General features: G+C 43.0%; 1 protein-coding gene across 3 annotated transcripts in view; it reads right to left on the bottom strand.

Moving 5' to 3' along the window:
* Positions 1 to 16,869, bottom strand: part of LOC139387818 (protein unc-13 homolog B-like) — a 126,829-nt gene that overhangs the window by 59,029 nt on the left and 50,931 nt on the right. For all 3 annotated transcript variants that reach the window (XM_071134061.1, XM_071134059.1, XM_071134060.1), the window contains exons 9-10: positions 10,784 to 11,083; positions 10,582 to 10,630 (exon numbers count right to left, since the gene is read on the bottom strand). In XM_071134061.1, coding sequence (XP_070990162.1) covers positions 10,582 to 10,630; positions 10,784 to 11,083 — 349 coding nt within the window. The remainder of the gene's footprint in view (positions 1 to 10,581; positions 10,631 to 10,783; positions 11,084 to 16,869) is intronic.

Here is a 16,869-nt window from a genome sequence, read left to right as displayed (position 1 = left end):
GATAGATAGAGCATTGGCATTTGTTATGGCAGATGGCCTAAAGTTTGTAATAAACAGTGATGGATGTGGATAGAATTTCTATATCACGTTATGTTTCGAACTTAATAGAAATGTATAGTCAGAGTAGAAACCATCCCAAATGATCAGACAAATTCACCTTGGCTGGGGCAAACAAGGTCAATGTTTCCTTGCCAACCTTGAAAGCAAATGTATTTATTCTATAGCCCTAGTACTATAATAGACATAAAAGTTTCAAATGTAACACATTATAACATAAAAGTACTGCAATAATGACTTTACTCCCATCTGAATTGATAGGGGAGTAATTCTATAGCTGTTAAGACGGAACAACTAAGAAAATGTAAAAGCATGAGAGGTGTTAAAGTCCATCTCCAGCTTGCGCACAGGACTCCCTGGTGGGAAACATTCGTAACCCTCTCCTCCACCAGAAGTTTAACCTCTGTCCAATACCACTCAAGTACTGGAGGTGTGCATTAGCATGATAAGAGCACAGTTGACGGGAAGGCATAATCATGAATAGCACTAAGACAGCTAGCTGCCAGACCAACGGTGCTGTTGTTAGTGATGCACATTTATAAAAGCTGCCCAGGACTGTCAGGAATCACATATCAAGCCAATAATGTTATTAGCAATATAAGTACAGGATAGGTTTAAAAGACTGTTAGGAATCAGATATCCTCATGGTGGACAGTTTGTCTCTGTGAATGGTTTGTCCTCTGACAAATCAACTGTAAATTTCGGTGTTCCTCAAGGTTCCGTTTTAGGACCACTATTGTTTTCACTATATATTTTACCTCTTGGGGATGTCATTCGAAAACATAATGTTAACTTTCACTGCTATGCGGATGACACACAGCTGTACATTTCAATTAAACATGGTGAAGCCCCAAAATTGCCCTTGCTAGAAGAATGTGTTTCAGACATAAGGAAGTGGATGGCTGCAAACTTTCTACTTTTAAACTCGGACAAAACAGAGATGCTTGTTCTAGGTCCCAAGAAACAAAGAGATCTTCTGTTGAATCTGACAATTAATCTTAATGGTTGTACAGTCGTCTCAAATAAAACTGTGAAGGACCTCGGCGTTACTCTGGACCCTGATCTCTCTTTTGAAGAACATATCAAGACCATTTCAAGGACAGCTTTTTTCCATCTACGTAACATTGCAAAAATCAGAAACTTTCTGTCCAAAAATGATGCAGAAAAATTAATCCATGCTTTTGTCACTTCCAGGTTAGACTACTGCAATGCTCTACTTTCCGGCTACCCGGATAAAGCACTAAATAAACTTCAGTTAGTGCTAAATACGGCTGCTAGAATCCTGACTAGAACCAAAAAATTTGATCATATTACTCCAGTGCTAGCCTCTCTACACTGGCTTCCTGTCAAAGCAAGGGCTGATTTCAAGGTTTTACTGCTAACCTACAAAGCATTACATGGGCTTGCTCCTACCTATCTCTCTGATTTGGTCCTGCCGTACATACCTACACGTACGCTACGGTCACAAGACGCAGGCCTCCTAATTGTCCCTAGAATTTTTAAGCAAACAGCTGGAGGCAGGGCTTTCTCCTATAGAGCTCCATTTTTATGGAACGGTCTGCCTACCCATGTCAGAGACGCAAACTCGGTCTCAACCTTTAAGTCTCTACTGAAGACTCATCTCTTCAGTGGGTCATATGATTGAGTGTAGTCTGGCCCAGGAGTGGGAGGGTGAACGGAAAGGCTCTGGAGCAACGAACCGCCCTTGCTGTCTCTGCCTGGCCGGTTCCCCTCTTTCCACTGGGATTCTCTGCCTCTAACCCTATTACAGGGGCTGAGTCACTGGCTTTACTGGGGCTCTCTCATGCCGTCCCTGGAGGGGGTGCGTCACCTGAGTGGGTTGAGTCACTGATGTGGTCATCCTGTCTGGGTTGGCGCCCCCCCCCTTGGGTTGTGCCGTGGCGGAGGTCTTTGTGGGCTATACTCAGCCTTGTCTCAGGATGGTAAGTTGGTGGTTGAAGATATCCCTCTAGTGTTGTGGGGGCTGTGCTTTGGCAAAGTGGGTGGGGTTATATCCTTCCTGTTTGGCCCTGTCCGGGGGTGTCCTCGGATGGGGCCACAGTGTCTCCTGACCCCTCCTGTCTCAGCCTCCAGTATTTATGCTGCAGTAGTTTATGTGTCGGGGGGCTAGGGTCAGTTTGTTATATCTGGAGTACTTCTCCTGTCCTATTCGGTGTCCTGTGTGAATCTAAGTGTGCGTTCTCTAATTCTCTCCTTCTCTCTCTCGGAGGACCTGAGCCCTAGGACCATGCCCCAGGACTACCTGACATGATGACTCCTTGCTGTCCCCAGTCCACCTGGCTGTGCTGCTGCTCCAGTTTCAACTGACCTGAGCCATAGGACCATGCCCCAGGAATACCTGACATGATGACTCCTTGCTGTCCCCAGTCCACCTGACTGTGCTGCTGCTCCAGTTTCAACTATTCTGCCTTATTATAATTCGACCATGCTGGTCATTTATGAACATTTGAACATCTTGACCATGTTTTGTTATAATCTCCACCCGGCACAGCCAGAAGAGGACTGGCCACCCCACATAGCCTGGTTCCTCTCTAGGTTTCTTCCTAGGTTTTGGCCTTTCTAGGGAGTTTTTCCTAGCCACCGTGCTTCTACACCTGCATTGCTTGCTGTTTGGGGTTTTAGGCTGGGTTTCTGTACAGCACTTTGAGATATCAGCTGATGTACGAAGGGCTATATAAATAAATTTGATTTGATTTTGATTTGATTTGACATGGACTTTCCATTTAAATTGCATTTTTTTTAAATAATCCATTAACTATCTTTTTATTTGTACCTTTATTTAACTAGGCAAGTCAGTTAAGAACAAATTCTTCTTTTCAATGACGGCCTAGGAACAGTGGGTTAACTGCCTTGTTCAGAGGCAGAACGACAGATTTGTGCCTTGTCAGCTCGGAGATTTGAACTTGCAACCTTTTGGTTACTAGTCCAATGCTCTAACCACTAGGCTACCTGCTGCCCCAACTATGACAATCTGGAAATAAACAGGGACAAAATGAACAGACATTCCCAGGTAAAATATACATTGTTTATCTAAAATCACTTTCACAGCAGTTCTTAGCTGGGCTCCTGAAGACAACTCCTGGCCCATTTAATGTATGCAGCCAGTAGCCCATATAATCTGAATGGCCAGCGGCTCAGCCTCAGCAGTAAGCTGTCCAGACCATGGAGAGGGGGAGCCGGCTGGTATGTCTGGGTAACTCTGACTGAGTCACTGGAGTGCCCCAGAGCAATGTCTTTTCTCTCTTTCCTTCATGTTCTGTGGCCTAGAAAAAAAGTCTGGCTTGGTTTGCTCGTTTTCAACTGATCAATTGGCCGCTCATTCTATTCCTATTCATGCAACAGGAGCAACGTTGACATTTTCAGAATTATATTGGACTATATCACAATATCAAACCTGGGTTCAAATACTTGTTCAAATATCTACATTACTTTCACATATACTGAACACAAATATAAATGCAACATGTAAAGTGTTGGTCTCATTTTTCATGAGCTGAAATAAAAGATCCCAGAAATCTTCTATAAGCACAAAAAGCGTATTTATCTTATTTCTGTAATTAAAGCCCTTCAGTGGGGAAAACTCATTCTAATTGGCTGGGCCTGGCTCCCCAGTGGGTGGACCTATGACCTCCCAGGCCCACCCATGGCTGCACCCCTGCCCAGTCATGGGAAATCCATAGATTAAGGCCTAATTAATTAATTTAAATTGACTGATTTCCTTCTATGAAGTGTCAATCTACGAAATTGTTGCATGTTGCGTTAATATTTTTTTCAGTATAAATTCGAAGAAAGTACAGATATATTTCATTTGAAAAGACAAGTAGTTTAATTATTTTATGAATTTGGAAAAACACTTGTAAAGTATTTTAAAATATTCAGATACACTCTCATGCATTTAACCCAGTTATTTGAAAATATAATTATCAATAAGTATTTGACAATTCAATTTTAAATAATTATTTGAAAATACTCTCAAATGCAATTTGGTAGACTATTTGGTTTTTACAAATAACCATTCTATACTAAAATAAAAGTACTTGTTTTGGACTGTGTATTTGAAAATACTCAAATACAAAGAAAAAAGTATTTTAAAAACCAGATAATTTAATACACATAAATCCGCACAATATTACTCATTGTTATGGAAACATTTTTCTATTAGCCATACATTTCATGAATAAAAGTCAGAATAGTCGAGAGCAAACATTCTCTTAAGTTTATGTAGCGCAATTTTAAATGCAAACTTTATGCAATAATACCATTTCTAATGATGCATAAAATTCAATAAACCTTACCTCATGAAGGCAGAAAAAGGTAATAGTATACTGTAAGAATCTTTGAAGGCGAGAGAAGTCACTTAGTGGGGACCGTTGACTCCATGTGGAAAACCACTCAATAGAAGACAAGCGCCAAATCTTAAAAGTCATTTTTCCCCCTTTTGTTAAATATCCCCAGGTGCTTATAATTCCATGAGCTACATTCAAAGCACATTGGACTGCTCGTCTTCACCCAGATTGACAGACGCAGGAGAAGTGTTGACTCTCTCATTCCAGATGTACAAACCCAGGAAGGGCAAGCGCAAGGAATCTAGGCTCACATGACAGTTCAGTCCCAGTTAAGTACCCCTCCCTCCCGCTCTTCGTGCATTCCCTCTCTTGTTCCGTCCCCTTTCTCTCTGTACTCTGGCAATGTATTCCAGTACAAAGCTAATCTGAAGCTGTGAAAATGCCAGCTCTGTCTCCCTCTCTCCATATCCCCCCTCTCTCTCCACCTCTATCTGTACCATCCTGCTGTCCTCACTCTCTTTCCATTTGACCCTTATACCGGCCCTATAGCAATCAGAATAATGGATCACAGCACCATGCCAACCCCTTCCTCATAATCTAGAAGAAAAATAAACGCACACCTACTTAGGCGAGGTGCTGGCTAGCGGAGCAGAAAACTTGAAAATAAAAGAGAGCCGCACACTCTAGGAGCTCAGATGCAAAAATGGAATTACCAATGTTTCGACAGCCAAGCTGTCTTCATCAGGGTATAATCATAAACACTGCGGAATGACTCGTCAATATAGTGTCAAAAGACACAGGTAATCATGGCCAAGAGTGGCCTAATATCATTGGTTAATTCTCAAATATTAAAATGGCATACAAAGAACAGCATACAAACAACAAATGGATAGCATACGATAGTAGATTAATTTTAGACTACACAAGCTTACAAACAATTACAATGGCAAAGTAACAAAAATCACAAGAATGGCTTCAGATCAAAGTCTATGTTGAGACCGAAGGGAGCAAGGGTCTTTAAGTTAAAGATCCAGGCAGCCTCTCGTTTTAACAATAAATGATCAAGGTCACCCCCTCTCCTAGGGAGGGTGACATGTTCGATGCCAATATAACTCAGAGACGAAATCGAGTGGCCTGCCTCCAAAAAGTGGGCCGCAATTGGGTAAGCCAAGTTTTTACACCTAATGGTGCTACGATGCTCTGAGATACGTACTTTTAATTTGCGCTTTGTTTTACCCATATCATTTTTACCACAAGGACAAGTTATAAGATAAATAACTGCCTTAGTGGAGCACGTAATAACACCTTTGATTGGGATCAATTTCCCTGTTTGTGGGTGTTTGAAGGATCTACATTTATAAGTGCCATTGCATTGAGCACAGCCATTACACTTGTAATTTCCATCCAGTAGGGGCACAAATAGACGTTGTTCAGGAATATCTTGGGGTGGTAAATCAGAGTGTACCAACTGATCTCTGAGATTTCTGCCCTGCGAGAATACGACCAAGGGAAGGTTCGAAAACACATTACCGAGACTATCATCGGATTTTAGAATGTGCCAATGTTAGTGAACGATTCCCTTAATTTGTTCAGAACGCTTTGAATAGCGGGTAGTTAGAACACAAGAATGCGTCTTTTTGCGAGACTGACCTTGAAAAAGGTAATGTCTCGGTTTGTGTTGAATTTTCTCAATGGCAATAATAATCTGATCATTTTTGTAGCCCCTCTCCTTGAACTTTCTTTGCGTCTCAGCCAACTTTCTTTGCGTCTCAACCCCTTCCTCATAACCAGGCTGTATGGCTTAATTAATGGAATGCATCGCAAGACACCGCACTACTATAACTGTAACCTGTTCATTACGACCAGCACTGGTTTCTAACCGCGGATCAATTGGTTTAATGGAGTGCATGACTACAAACAACATTCTGTGCTACAGCTGAAACCAGTCCTTCTAGTCTTCTACACATTCCTCATACTGTATATGAACCAGACCTGGGTTCAAATACATGTGTATTTTAGTATTTTAAAAAATTATAATAATGTGTATTTGAGTATTTCCAAATACACAGCCCAAAACAAGTACTTTTATTTCAAGACATGCTCCAGAACTTTGGCGACTACAAAATATTTCTTAAACCTCCTGTTGTGGGCAGAATGTGTCAATGTGTAGTTCATACATGCATAATCTATGAACATAATTACTGTGTTACCTCAGTTAGCTACAAAATCCCTAGTTTGAAAGCAACCGTTTTTCTGGAAGCTGTGCTGCGCCATGTTCCCTACATTTCCCTCCATGTGGGCCAGCCCCCTAGCAATTAGAGTTCTAGCCAACGATCTTCAGCCCCTTGCCATTTGAGTGACAGCTAGCAAGATGCACACACTTCAGAGCGAGAGAGTGCACTGACGTGGTGCACATATTTGACATAGTACGCTATTTTCTGGGGGTTGTGAGCACTACTTGCAGAACTACTGCCTAAAAGATATACAGAAGTACAGGAGAATCTAAGTATTTGAATTGTTATTAAATCAAGCAAATTGCATTTGAAAGTACTTATTTCAAATTCCTGGGTTAAATGCATGCATTTCCAAATACATTCTCATATTATATATATACATATATATTCTCACCTATATTCCTGCATCTTTCCCTCACTCTCCCATTTAGTTGTTCAGTCTCTCTCCTAGGCGCAATTCACCACTCCATTAGTGAAGTGGCTACAGAGGGAGAATGAGTCAGAGATGGGAAGTATTTCTGAATTTAAAATACGCATTTCAATAACCTTTTAGTATTTTGTATTTCACTGGTCTGCTCTACAATCCAATGTATTTTGTAAGAAGATACTTTCGAAACCTGAAATTTGTATTATCAAAATACAAAATCATTGTATACACAATTTTTTTTATAGCAGTTCACAATTTTGTGACCAACTTTCACCCTGCATTGGTATCAGAAGTCTGATGGCACTATGGTGAGATAAGAGTGTCTGCTAAATGACCAAAATGTTAAATGTAAAATAAAAACATAATGCATGATGGGTATTATTCTAATGAGCTCTGCCCCCGAAACATGGCCAATAAAAATACCATGTGTGCTTTGCAATTGTTTATTTTTACATTTACAGTGCCTTGCGAAAGTATTCGGCCCCCTTGAACTTTGCGACCTTTTGCCACATTTCAGGCTTCAAACATAAAGATATAAAACTGTATTTTTTTGTGAAGAATCAACAACAAGTGGGACACAATCATGAAGTGGAACGACATTTATTGGATATTTCAAACTTTTTTACCAAATCAAAAACTGAAAAATTGGGTGTGCAAAATTATTCAGCCCCTTTACTTTCAGTGCAGCAAACTCTCTCCAGAAGTTCAGTGAGGATCTCTGAATGATCCAATGTTGACCTAAATGACTAATGATGATAAATACAATCCACCTGTGTGTAATCAAGTCTCCGTATAAATGCACCTGCACTGTGATAGTCTCAGAGGTCCGTTAAAAGCGCAGAGAGCATCATGAAGAACAAGGAACACACCAGGCAGGCCCGAGATACTGTTGTGAAGAAGTTTAAAGCCGGATTTGGATACAAAAAGATTTCCCAAGCTTTAAACATCCCAAAGAGCACTGTGCAAGCGATAATATTGAAATGGAAGGAGTATCAGACCACTACAAATCTACAAAGACCTGGCCCTCCCTCTAAACTTTCAGCTCATACAAGGAGAAGACTGATCAGAGATGCAGCCAAGAGGCCCATGATCACTCTGGATGAACTGCAGAGATCTACAGCTGAGGTGGGAGACTCTGTCCATAGGACAACAATCAGTCGTATATTGCACAAATCTGGCCTTTATGGAAGAGTGGCAAGAAGAAAGCCATTTCTTAAAGATATCCATAACAAGTGTTGTTTAAAGTTTGCCACAAGCCACCTGGGAGACACACCAAACATGTGGAAGAAGGTGCTCTGGTCAGATGAAACCAAAATTGAACTTTTTGGCAACAATGCAAAACGTTATGTTGGGCGTAAAAGCAACACAGCTGAACACACCATCCCCACTGTCAAACATGGTGGTGGCAGCATCATGGTTTGGGCCTGCTTTTCTTCAGCAGGGACAGGGAAGATGGTTAAAATTGATGGGAAGATGGATGGAGCCAAATACAGGACCATTCTGGAAGAAAACCTGATAGAGTCTGCAAAGACCTGAGACTGGGACTGAGATTTGTCTTCCAACAAGACAATGATCCAAAACATAAAGCAAAATCTACAATGGAATGGTTCAAAAATAAACATATCCAGGTGTTAGAATGGCCAAGTCAAAGTCCAGACCTGAATCCAATCGAGAATCTGTGGAAAGAACTGAAAACTGCTGTTCACAAATGCTCTCCATCCAACCTCACTGAGCTTGAGATGTTTTGCAAGGAGGAATGGGAAAAAATGTCAGTCTCTCGATGTGCAAAACTGATAGAGACATACCCCAAGCGACTTACAGCTGTAATCGCAGCAAAAGGTGGCGCTACAAAGTATTAACTTAAGGGGGCTGAATAATTTTGCACGTCCAATTTTTCAGTTTTTGATTTGTTAAAAAAGTTTGAAATATCCAATAAATGTCGTTCCACTTCATGATTGTGTCCCACTTGTTGTTGATTCTTCACAGAAAAATACAGTTTTATATCTTTATGTTTGAAGCCTGAAATGTGGCAAAAGGTCGCAAAATTCAAGGGGGCCGAATACTTTCGCAAGGCACTGTAGGTAATTTAGCAGACAAGGTAGATAAACAACTAGTACTGCACCTCAGTCACTGGCTTCATCAATAAGTGCATCGACGACGTCGTCCCAACAGTGACCATACATACAGGTCCCAACCGGAAACCATGGATTACAGCCAACATCCACACCGAGCTAAAGGAGCTAGACACCAAGCCGGATGCTTATAAGAAATCCCGCTATGACCTCAGACAAACAATCAAACAGGCAAAGCGTAAATATGGGACTAAGATTGAATCATACTACACCGGCTCTGACGCTCGTCTGATGGAAGGCTTGAACAATATTAGACTACAAAGGGAAACCCAGCCGCAAGCTGCCCAGTGACGTGAGCCTAAAAGACGAGCTAAATGCCCGTTATGCTCGTTTTGAGGAAAGCAACACTGAAGCATGCATGAGAGCACCAGCTGTTCCGAACAACTGTATGATCACGCTCTCCGTAGCCGATGTAAGCAAGACCTTTAAACAGGTGAACATTCACAAAGCCGCGGGCGGGCCAGACGGATTAACAGGACGTGTACTCAAAGCATGCACAGACAAACTGGCAAGCGTCTTCACTGACATTTTCCATCTCTCCCTAACCGAGTCTGTAATACCTATATATGTTTCAAACAGACCACCATAGTCCCTGTGACAAAGAAAACTAAGGTAACCTGCCTAAATGATTACCGCCGCATAGCACTCACGTCGGTAGCCATGAAGTGCTTTGAAAGGCTGGTCATGGCTCACATCAAGACCAACATACTGGAAACCCTGGACCCACTCCATTTCGCATACCGCCCCAACAGATGACGTAATATCAATCACGCTACACACTGTCCTTTCCCACCTGGACAAAAGGAACACCTATGTGAGAATGCTGTTCATTGACTAGAGCTCAGCGTTCAAAACCATAATGCCCACAAACCTCATCACTAAGCTAAGGACCCTGGGACTAAACACCTCCCTCTGCAACTGGATCCTGGACGTCCTGACGGGCCACCCCCAGGTGGTAAGGGTAAGCAACAACACATCTGCCACGCTGATCCTCAACACTCAGATCTGAGGTAGCACGAGAAGAGGAGAGGCTGCAATTGAGAGGTCCTTTGTGGTGTATGTGAGAGTGATTCATTTCTGAGTTAACAATCCATCAATGATAATTTTCCACCTCTGAAGCGCAGAGCCACTAGGGTCACATCTAACTCAAAGAACAAGAACAGTGAACCGCTGTTTGATATTCACACTCAACCAGCAAACATACACATAAGTAAACGCATCTTGATGAATACTTGGAATAAGCAATTTAGATTGCCGATTTCGAACTACCAGAGGTGAAACTCAACCAAGCAGATGGGGAAAAATACAAATGGGGAGCAGGATAATAAACGTGTGGTTGTGAATGTGTAGAGTGGGCAAGATGATTAGAAGGTAATGATATGAGAGGAAAGGGGACATAAGATTAACATGGGAAAAAAACCTACCTCCTGAAGCTGATCCCTGACTTTGTTGATGGCCTTCAACCAGTGTATTCTGTATGGAGAGAAGGGAAAGGGAGACTCATTGTCGTGTAAACTGAGATGTGTGGATTGAGAGATAAAGTGAGAGAATCACCAAGAATGTACTTGTACTATTCAGTGGAGGTTCAAAATTCACAACTCTTTCTTTCTCTTATAAATGACTCACCTTTGCAAATGTTTGTTGGATCTTTTCTCTACTGAGTGGTCTAATTTCTTCAACGAGCCATTTAAGCTTTTCCCCACATCCAGGCAGGGTCTGCCCAACTTCTTCCCCAAAACATTGCTGGGGATGTGTCCATTGGTAGGTTGCTGGACATTGATGGAGGGGTGGAAGCCGGTACTGTGATAGGAGTGTAAGGACTCTTCCAGCCCTGAGCCTGGAGCACTCTCCTGGCCTGTCTCACTAATCTGGGAGCTGGTCTGGCTCAGGTTCCCAGAGGACCCAAAGCGACTACTTTCTACCGGACTGGAGTGGTGAGGGAAGAGACTTAATATTAGAATAATCATTGTTGTGATGAAGAAAAACTAGGTTAATTAATTGGATATAGACATTATTCTATAGTTTCTACTGAATTGTACAACATTTTAAAAAGACATCCAACCTCACAGAGAAAATAACTACCTGTTGGCAAATTAGAATGAATACACCAATTGCCTGAAATGAATTTTAATGTACCAGATTATCCCAATAAATGTTTGTCTGTACTGGTTTTCTTGTATTACTATTTCTGGGAGACCATGAGTGATTGAAATCTCTAACTTGATCAAACTGAATGGCAACAGGGAATTCTGTATGTACAACTTGAATTAATCTTACACTAGGAGTTTAAGAGTAAGAAATATTTAGCTTATTGTCAATATCACAACAGGTATAATACACTTCCCAATCAACCACCAACACAGTAGCACAACTGCTTAAAACAAACACGGTTAAAAGGAAAGAGACAGAACACAGTACTCAGTGGGTTGGATTGCGGAGCTGGACCCTGGTTACGCTCCCCAAAATATCAATGCATTATAAAGGGTGTATGCCTCTACTGGCCTTTTAGCACTCAATAGGTCCTTCTTGAACTGGTCATCCAGATGCATTCCAGAGGTGGGATCTGCAGAGAGGGGTGGTTCTACAAGGCTTTCCTTTTCCTTTTGGGAAAGGGATGCTGAAGGATCTACCTCAAGTGTGGAGATGAAAATCTGGGGTTTGGCTAAGTCACCAGGGGGACCTACCGAACTTTGATCGCTTGTCTCCTTGATTGGCTTATCATTAGTTTTAGGGTGAGTGGTAACAACTGGGGGAGCTTGTAGTTTGGGAGGTTTGGCAGCCCCCCAGAAACCTCAGAGGGAGTGGATGGTTCTTGCTTTGCTACACTTATCTTGTCCTCCTGAAACAGGCCTGCAGATATTGTTTTGAATCCTGAGAACACACCACCACCTGCTTCTGCATGAGGAATTATGGGAAGGGCTTGGGGAATTGTTGGTGTAGATCAAAACATGGATCCAAAAGACTTTCCAGCGTCATCAGTTCCTGAAATAAAACCACCAAACAGGGACATGAGGGCTGGCTCTTTAGTCTTAGGCAACTGGTCGGCTGGGGTAATCTTCTGGCCACTTACCACTGGTGGGCCTGATTTAGTCAATTTCCTTACTTTCAGGCTCTCCCACAAAATTACCCTGTGCTTCTCATGTATTACTGCTCCTTTCACAGCCTTTTGTTTTCCAGACGAACTGGACTGATCCTTCGTTGGAGGTAGTTCTGCTTTTGAGGGCTGTTCTGTTTTAGCAGGTTGCCCTGATGCTGTCGGGATATCAGCTTCTTTTGATTGACAGTTGACAACTGAAGCAGGAGGTTTCTCAATGCCTTGGCCTTGGGCTACTTTAACAGCCTTAGGATCAGGTTTGAGGGAATTTGACTCGAGGTTGAGTTTTGGCGTCAGGTTGTCCAGGTGACTCAATTGTGAATCTTTGTGCAACGTAACTGTCTGCCTCCCGGGTCTTTTATTTTGGCACTGCTATCAGCTGGGGTGGTGTCAGGTATAACTGTTGTTATTTTCTTCTCTGCGGGCATTGTTGGTGCCGTTTGAGGAGTAGTTGTAGCTGGTAGGGGACTAGACCCTCCCAACAAACCCCCAAACCTAGAACCTGCAGTTTGAGGGGGAGCTGTGCCAGGCTGGGGAGTAGACCCTACAAACATGGAAAGAAATCCAGTAGCTTGTGTCTGTTTGAGGAGTAGTTGCAGTGGCCTGGGGACTAGATCCTACAAACAACCCTCCCAGCATAGAACCTGCAGTTTGAGGAGAGTCTGTAGGTGGTGGCTCTTTAAGGGCTTCTGGTTCTTTAGTTGTGGCAGGTTCCTGAGGTGCACACTCTGGGATGGATTCCTTTTGGGTAGTGGCACACTCAGGAGTAGGTACTGTGGTTGCCGATTCATCAAAGCTAGCTTGTGGGGGTGACAAAGGGCCACTTAACATGGAAAATACACTTCCGTGTGTGGTTCTTTAGGCACTGTAGATCCTGGAACGGAGGACCCTGAAACTGACAGAGCTGCTGCTGAAGGATGTGGGGCACTGGGGCCACCAAACATGGAAAACAATAATTTTGCTGGGCTTTCATTGGCAGTTGAACCAGAAAGGAGTCTTCCAAGAATCGAGTTAGCCTCTGGTTGAGGCACCTGAGAGGTGGACCCAGATTGAGATGTTGCCTGTAGTGGACTTGGTCCACTGAACATTGAGAATAAACTTTTACCAGGTGGTTTTGGGGGAGGTGCTTGTGATGAGGACCCAGTTTGGGTTGAGGCCTGCTGTGGACTAGACCCACCAAACACGGACAATAATCCAATACCAGGAGTTTCCTCTTTAATAGTCAAATCAAATCAAATGTTATTTGTCACATACACATGGTTAGCAGATGTTAATGCGAGTGTAGCGAAATGCTCGTGGTGACAGTTGTTGGTGGTTGTGGTGTTCCAGAGACCATGTCTCCAATTTCTCCCATAAAGCCAAACAGTCTGCCTGATGGTTTTGGGGGTGGTTCCTATTTGGTTTGTCCGGTTGGTGGAATAGTCTGTGATCGGCCTGGGGTGGGGCCAGTGATTGTATTAGGAGGAAATACTTGTGACATGCTTTTACCTGATTGCTGACCAAGAGCTGGCTGTTGGACCCCACTTTGCCCAGAACCATCCATTGTTTGTTGTTTCTGAAGTGAAGGTATGCATGGTGTCAACAGAGAACCTTGTTTTGTGAGTCTGTTTGGCTAATTTCTAACTACAGGTTTTTAGTTGCAGTTGCTGTGATGGAGGAGGCTCTGCACTAAAGAAACTGCCTATTGACCCAAATGGACACAGAATATTCTAGTCTTCCTGTTTATGTGGGTCTGTGATCCCAGGTAAGCTAGCAGTGCAACCAGTCCCATCTTGTTATGACAAAGCCTCTGAGGGTTTAATGGGCTCTGGCATCAGCTCCTCAATCAGTAAGGCAGACTTGAAAAAGCTCATAAATCCCCCCTGTGGTGGTTCAGCTTGTTTTTCAGCAGTTTTTTCCAGCTGGTCTATCTGTGGTGTGCTGTGCTGAGCTTGTGGCTGTAGGGAAGAGGCAGGTTTATTGAGTGAGCTCATGGAAATGGTTAGGACTGTGGGCTGCGTTGGTGGAGCAGCTTGCTGAGACATGATGGCTTGTCGTGAAAGTCTAGGTATCTGAGTAACAGTCTGATCACTATATTGCCAATTAGCTGAATAAGATAGATTCTCCTCATAGTATCCCCATGATATGAAATGCTATTAAGACTATAACAGCTGCTATTGTCAAAGGAGTTCCATTTGCCAAACTTAGCTTTATTCCTTTTGGTGGTCAAGTTCAATGCACCCTCTTCTTCAGTCCAGTACTGTTTCTGTTCAATCATTTGATTAGAATGCGTGAGGTGAGGTTACATGTGGTGGTGAGGTTACACGTGGTGGTGAGGTTACACGTGGTGGTGAGGTTATACGTGGTGGTGAGGTTACACGTGGTGGTGAGGTTACACGTGGTGGTGAGGTTACACGTGGTGGTGAGGTTACACGTGGTGGTGAGGTTACACGTGGTGGTGAGGTTACATGTTGCTGCCTTTCTTGGCTGAGGCACATTGTTTGTGAAATATTTTTTTAAATAGCCCAGAGAGCAGAACTCTGGATTGACAAGGCTGCTAGTTAGTTGATTTTGACTTTGCACCTGTTGACTAGGCTGTTGAGTTGGTTGATTTTGTCTTTGCAACTGCACATCCTGCATGTTTGGGTACTGCTGGCTAGTGGGATTGAGAGGAGTTGCAGAAAGTGTCTGAGGGATTAGGGACTGATTGGTACGGTACAGTCGTGGCAAAATGTTTTGAGAATGACACAAAATAATAATTTTCAAAGTCTGCTGCCTCAGTGCCTTTAGATATTTTTGTCAGATGTTACTATGGAATACTGAAGTATAATTACAAGCATTTTGTAAGTGTCAAAGGCTTTTATTGACAATTACATGAAGTTGATGCAGAGTGTCAATATTTGCAGTGTTGACCCTTCTTTTTCAAGACCTCTGCAATCCGCCCTGGCATGCTGTCAATTAATTTCTGGGCCACATGCTGACTGATGGCAGCCCATTCTTGCATAATCAATACTTGGAGTTTGTCAGAATTTGTGGATTTTTGTTTGTCCACCCGCCTCTTGAGGATTGACCACAAGTTCTCATTGGGATTAAGGTCTGGGGAGTTTCCTGGCCATGGACCCAAAATATCAATGTTTTGTTCCCCGAGCCAATTAGTTATCACTTTTGCCTTATGGCAAGGTGCTCCATCATGCTGTAAAAGGCATTGTTCATCACCAAACTGTTCCTGGATGGTTGAGAGAAGTTGCTCTCAGAGGATGTGTTGGTACCATTCTTTATTTCATGGCTGTGTTCTTAGGCAAAATTGGGAGTGAGCCCACTCCCTTGGCTGAGAAGCAACCCCACACATGAATGGTCTCAGGATGCTTCACTGTTGGCATGAAACAGGACTGATGGTTGCGCTCACTTTGTCTTCTCCAGACAAGCTTTTTTCCGGATGCCCCAAACAATCGGAAAGGGGATTCATCAGAGAAAATGACTTGACCCCAGTCCTCAGCAGTCCAATCCCTGTACCTTTTGCAGAATATCAGTCAGTCCCTGATGTTTTTCCTGGAGAGAAGTGGCTTCTTTGCTGCTCTTCTTGACACCAGACCATCCTCCAAAAGTCTTTGCCTCACTGTGCGTGCAGATGCACTCACACCTGCCTGCTGCCATTCCTGAGCAAGCTCTGTACTGGTGGTGCCCCGATCCCGCAGCTGAATCAACATTAGGAGACGGTCCTGGCACTTGCTGGACTTTCTTGGATGCCCTGAAGCCTTCTTCACAACAATTGAACCACTCTCCTTGAAGTTCTTGATATTCCGATAAATGGTTGATTTAGGTGTAATCTTACTGGCAGCAATATCCTTGCCTGTGAAGCCCTTTTTGTGCAAAGCAATGATGATGGCACGTGTTTATTGCAGGTAACCATGGCTGACAGAGGAAGAACAATGATTCCAAGCACCACCCTCCTTTTGAAGCTTCCAGTCTGTTATTCGAACTCAATTAGCACGACAGAGTGATCTCCAGCCTTGTCCTTGTCAACACTCACACCTGTGTTAACGAGAGAATCCCTGACATGTCCACTGGTCCTTTTGTGGCAGGGCTGAAATGCAGTGGAATGTTTTGGGGGGGGGGGGATTCAGTTCATTTGCATGGCAAAGAGGGACTTTGCAATTAATTGCAATTCATCTGATCACTCTTCATAACATTCTGGAGTTTATGCAAATTGCCATCATACAAACTGAGGCAGCAGACTTTGTGAAAATTAATTTGTGTCATTCTTAACTTTTGGCCACGACTGTAGATACTTTGCTTGCAGAAGCAAATTGAAAAATTCCAGAAAGGAGACCACCTTGTTGAGCAGGTTCTGGAACTGTATGTTATCTAGAAAAGCCTGGATGTTGTCTAGAAAAGGCTGGTTTCTCAGTGGACCACGGTTTGTTCCTGGCATATTCTGTTGGTTGAAGTTCTGCTGATTACGAGTTGTTTGGTTGCTCAAAACATTAGCAGAACACAATTTAAACAACCCAGAGAAAATGCCTCCTTGTTGAGGGGGTGCTTGATGAGATGGGTTTGGTGCTTGTTGCTGACTTGGATGATTGCTTGGAAAAGCACCTTGCTGTTGGGCCTGGGGAGGTTGTACATCTAAGTGATAGGC

The sequence above is a fragment of the Oncorhynchus clarkii genome, chromosome 29 (assembly GCF_045791955.1).
Source record: "Oncorhynchus clarkii lewisi isolate Uvic-CL-2024 chromosome 29, UVic_Ocla_1.0, whole genome shotgun sequence".
In the NCBI taxonomy this organism is placed as follows: domain Eukaryota; kingdom Metazoa; phylum Chordata; class Actinopteri; order Salmoniformes; family Salmonidae; genus Oncorhynchus; species Oncorhynchus clarkii.
Note: the sequence above shows the minus strand (reverse complement) of the source record. Positions and strands in the feature narration are given on the sequence as shown.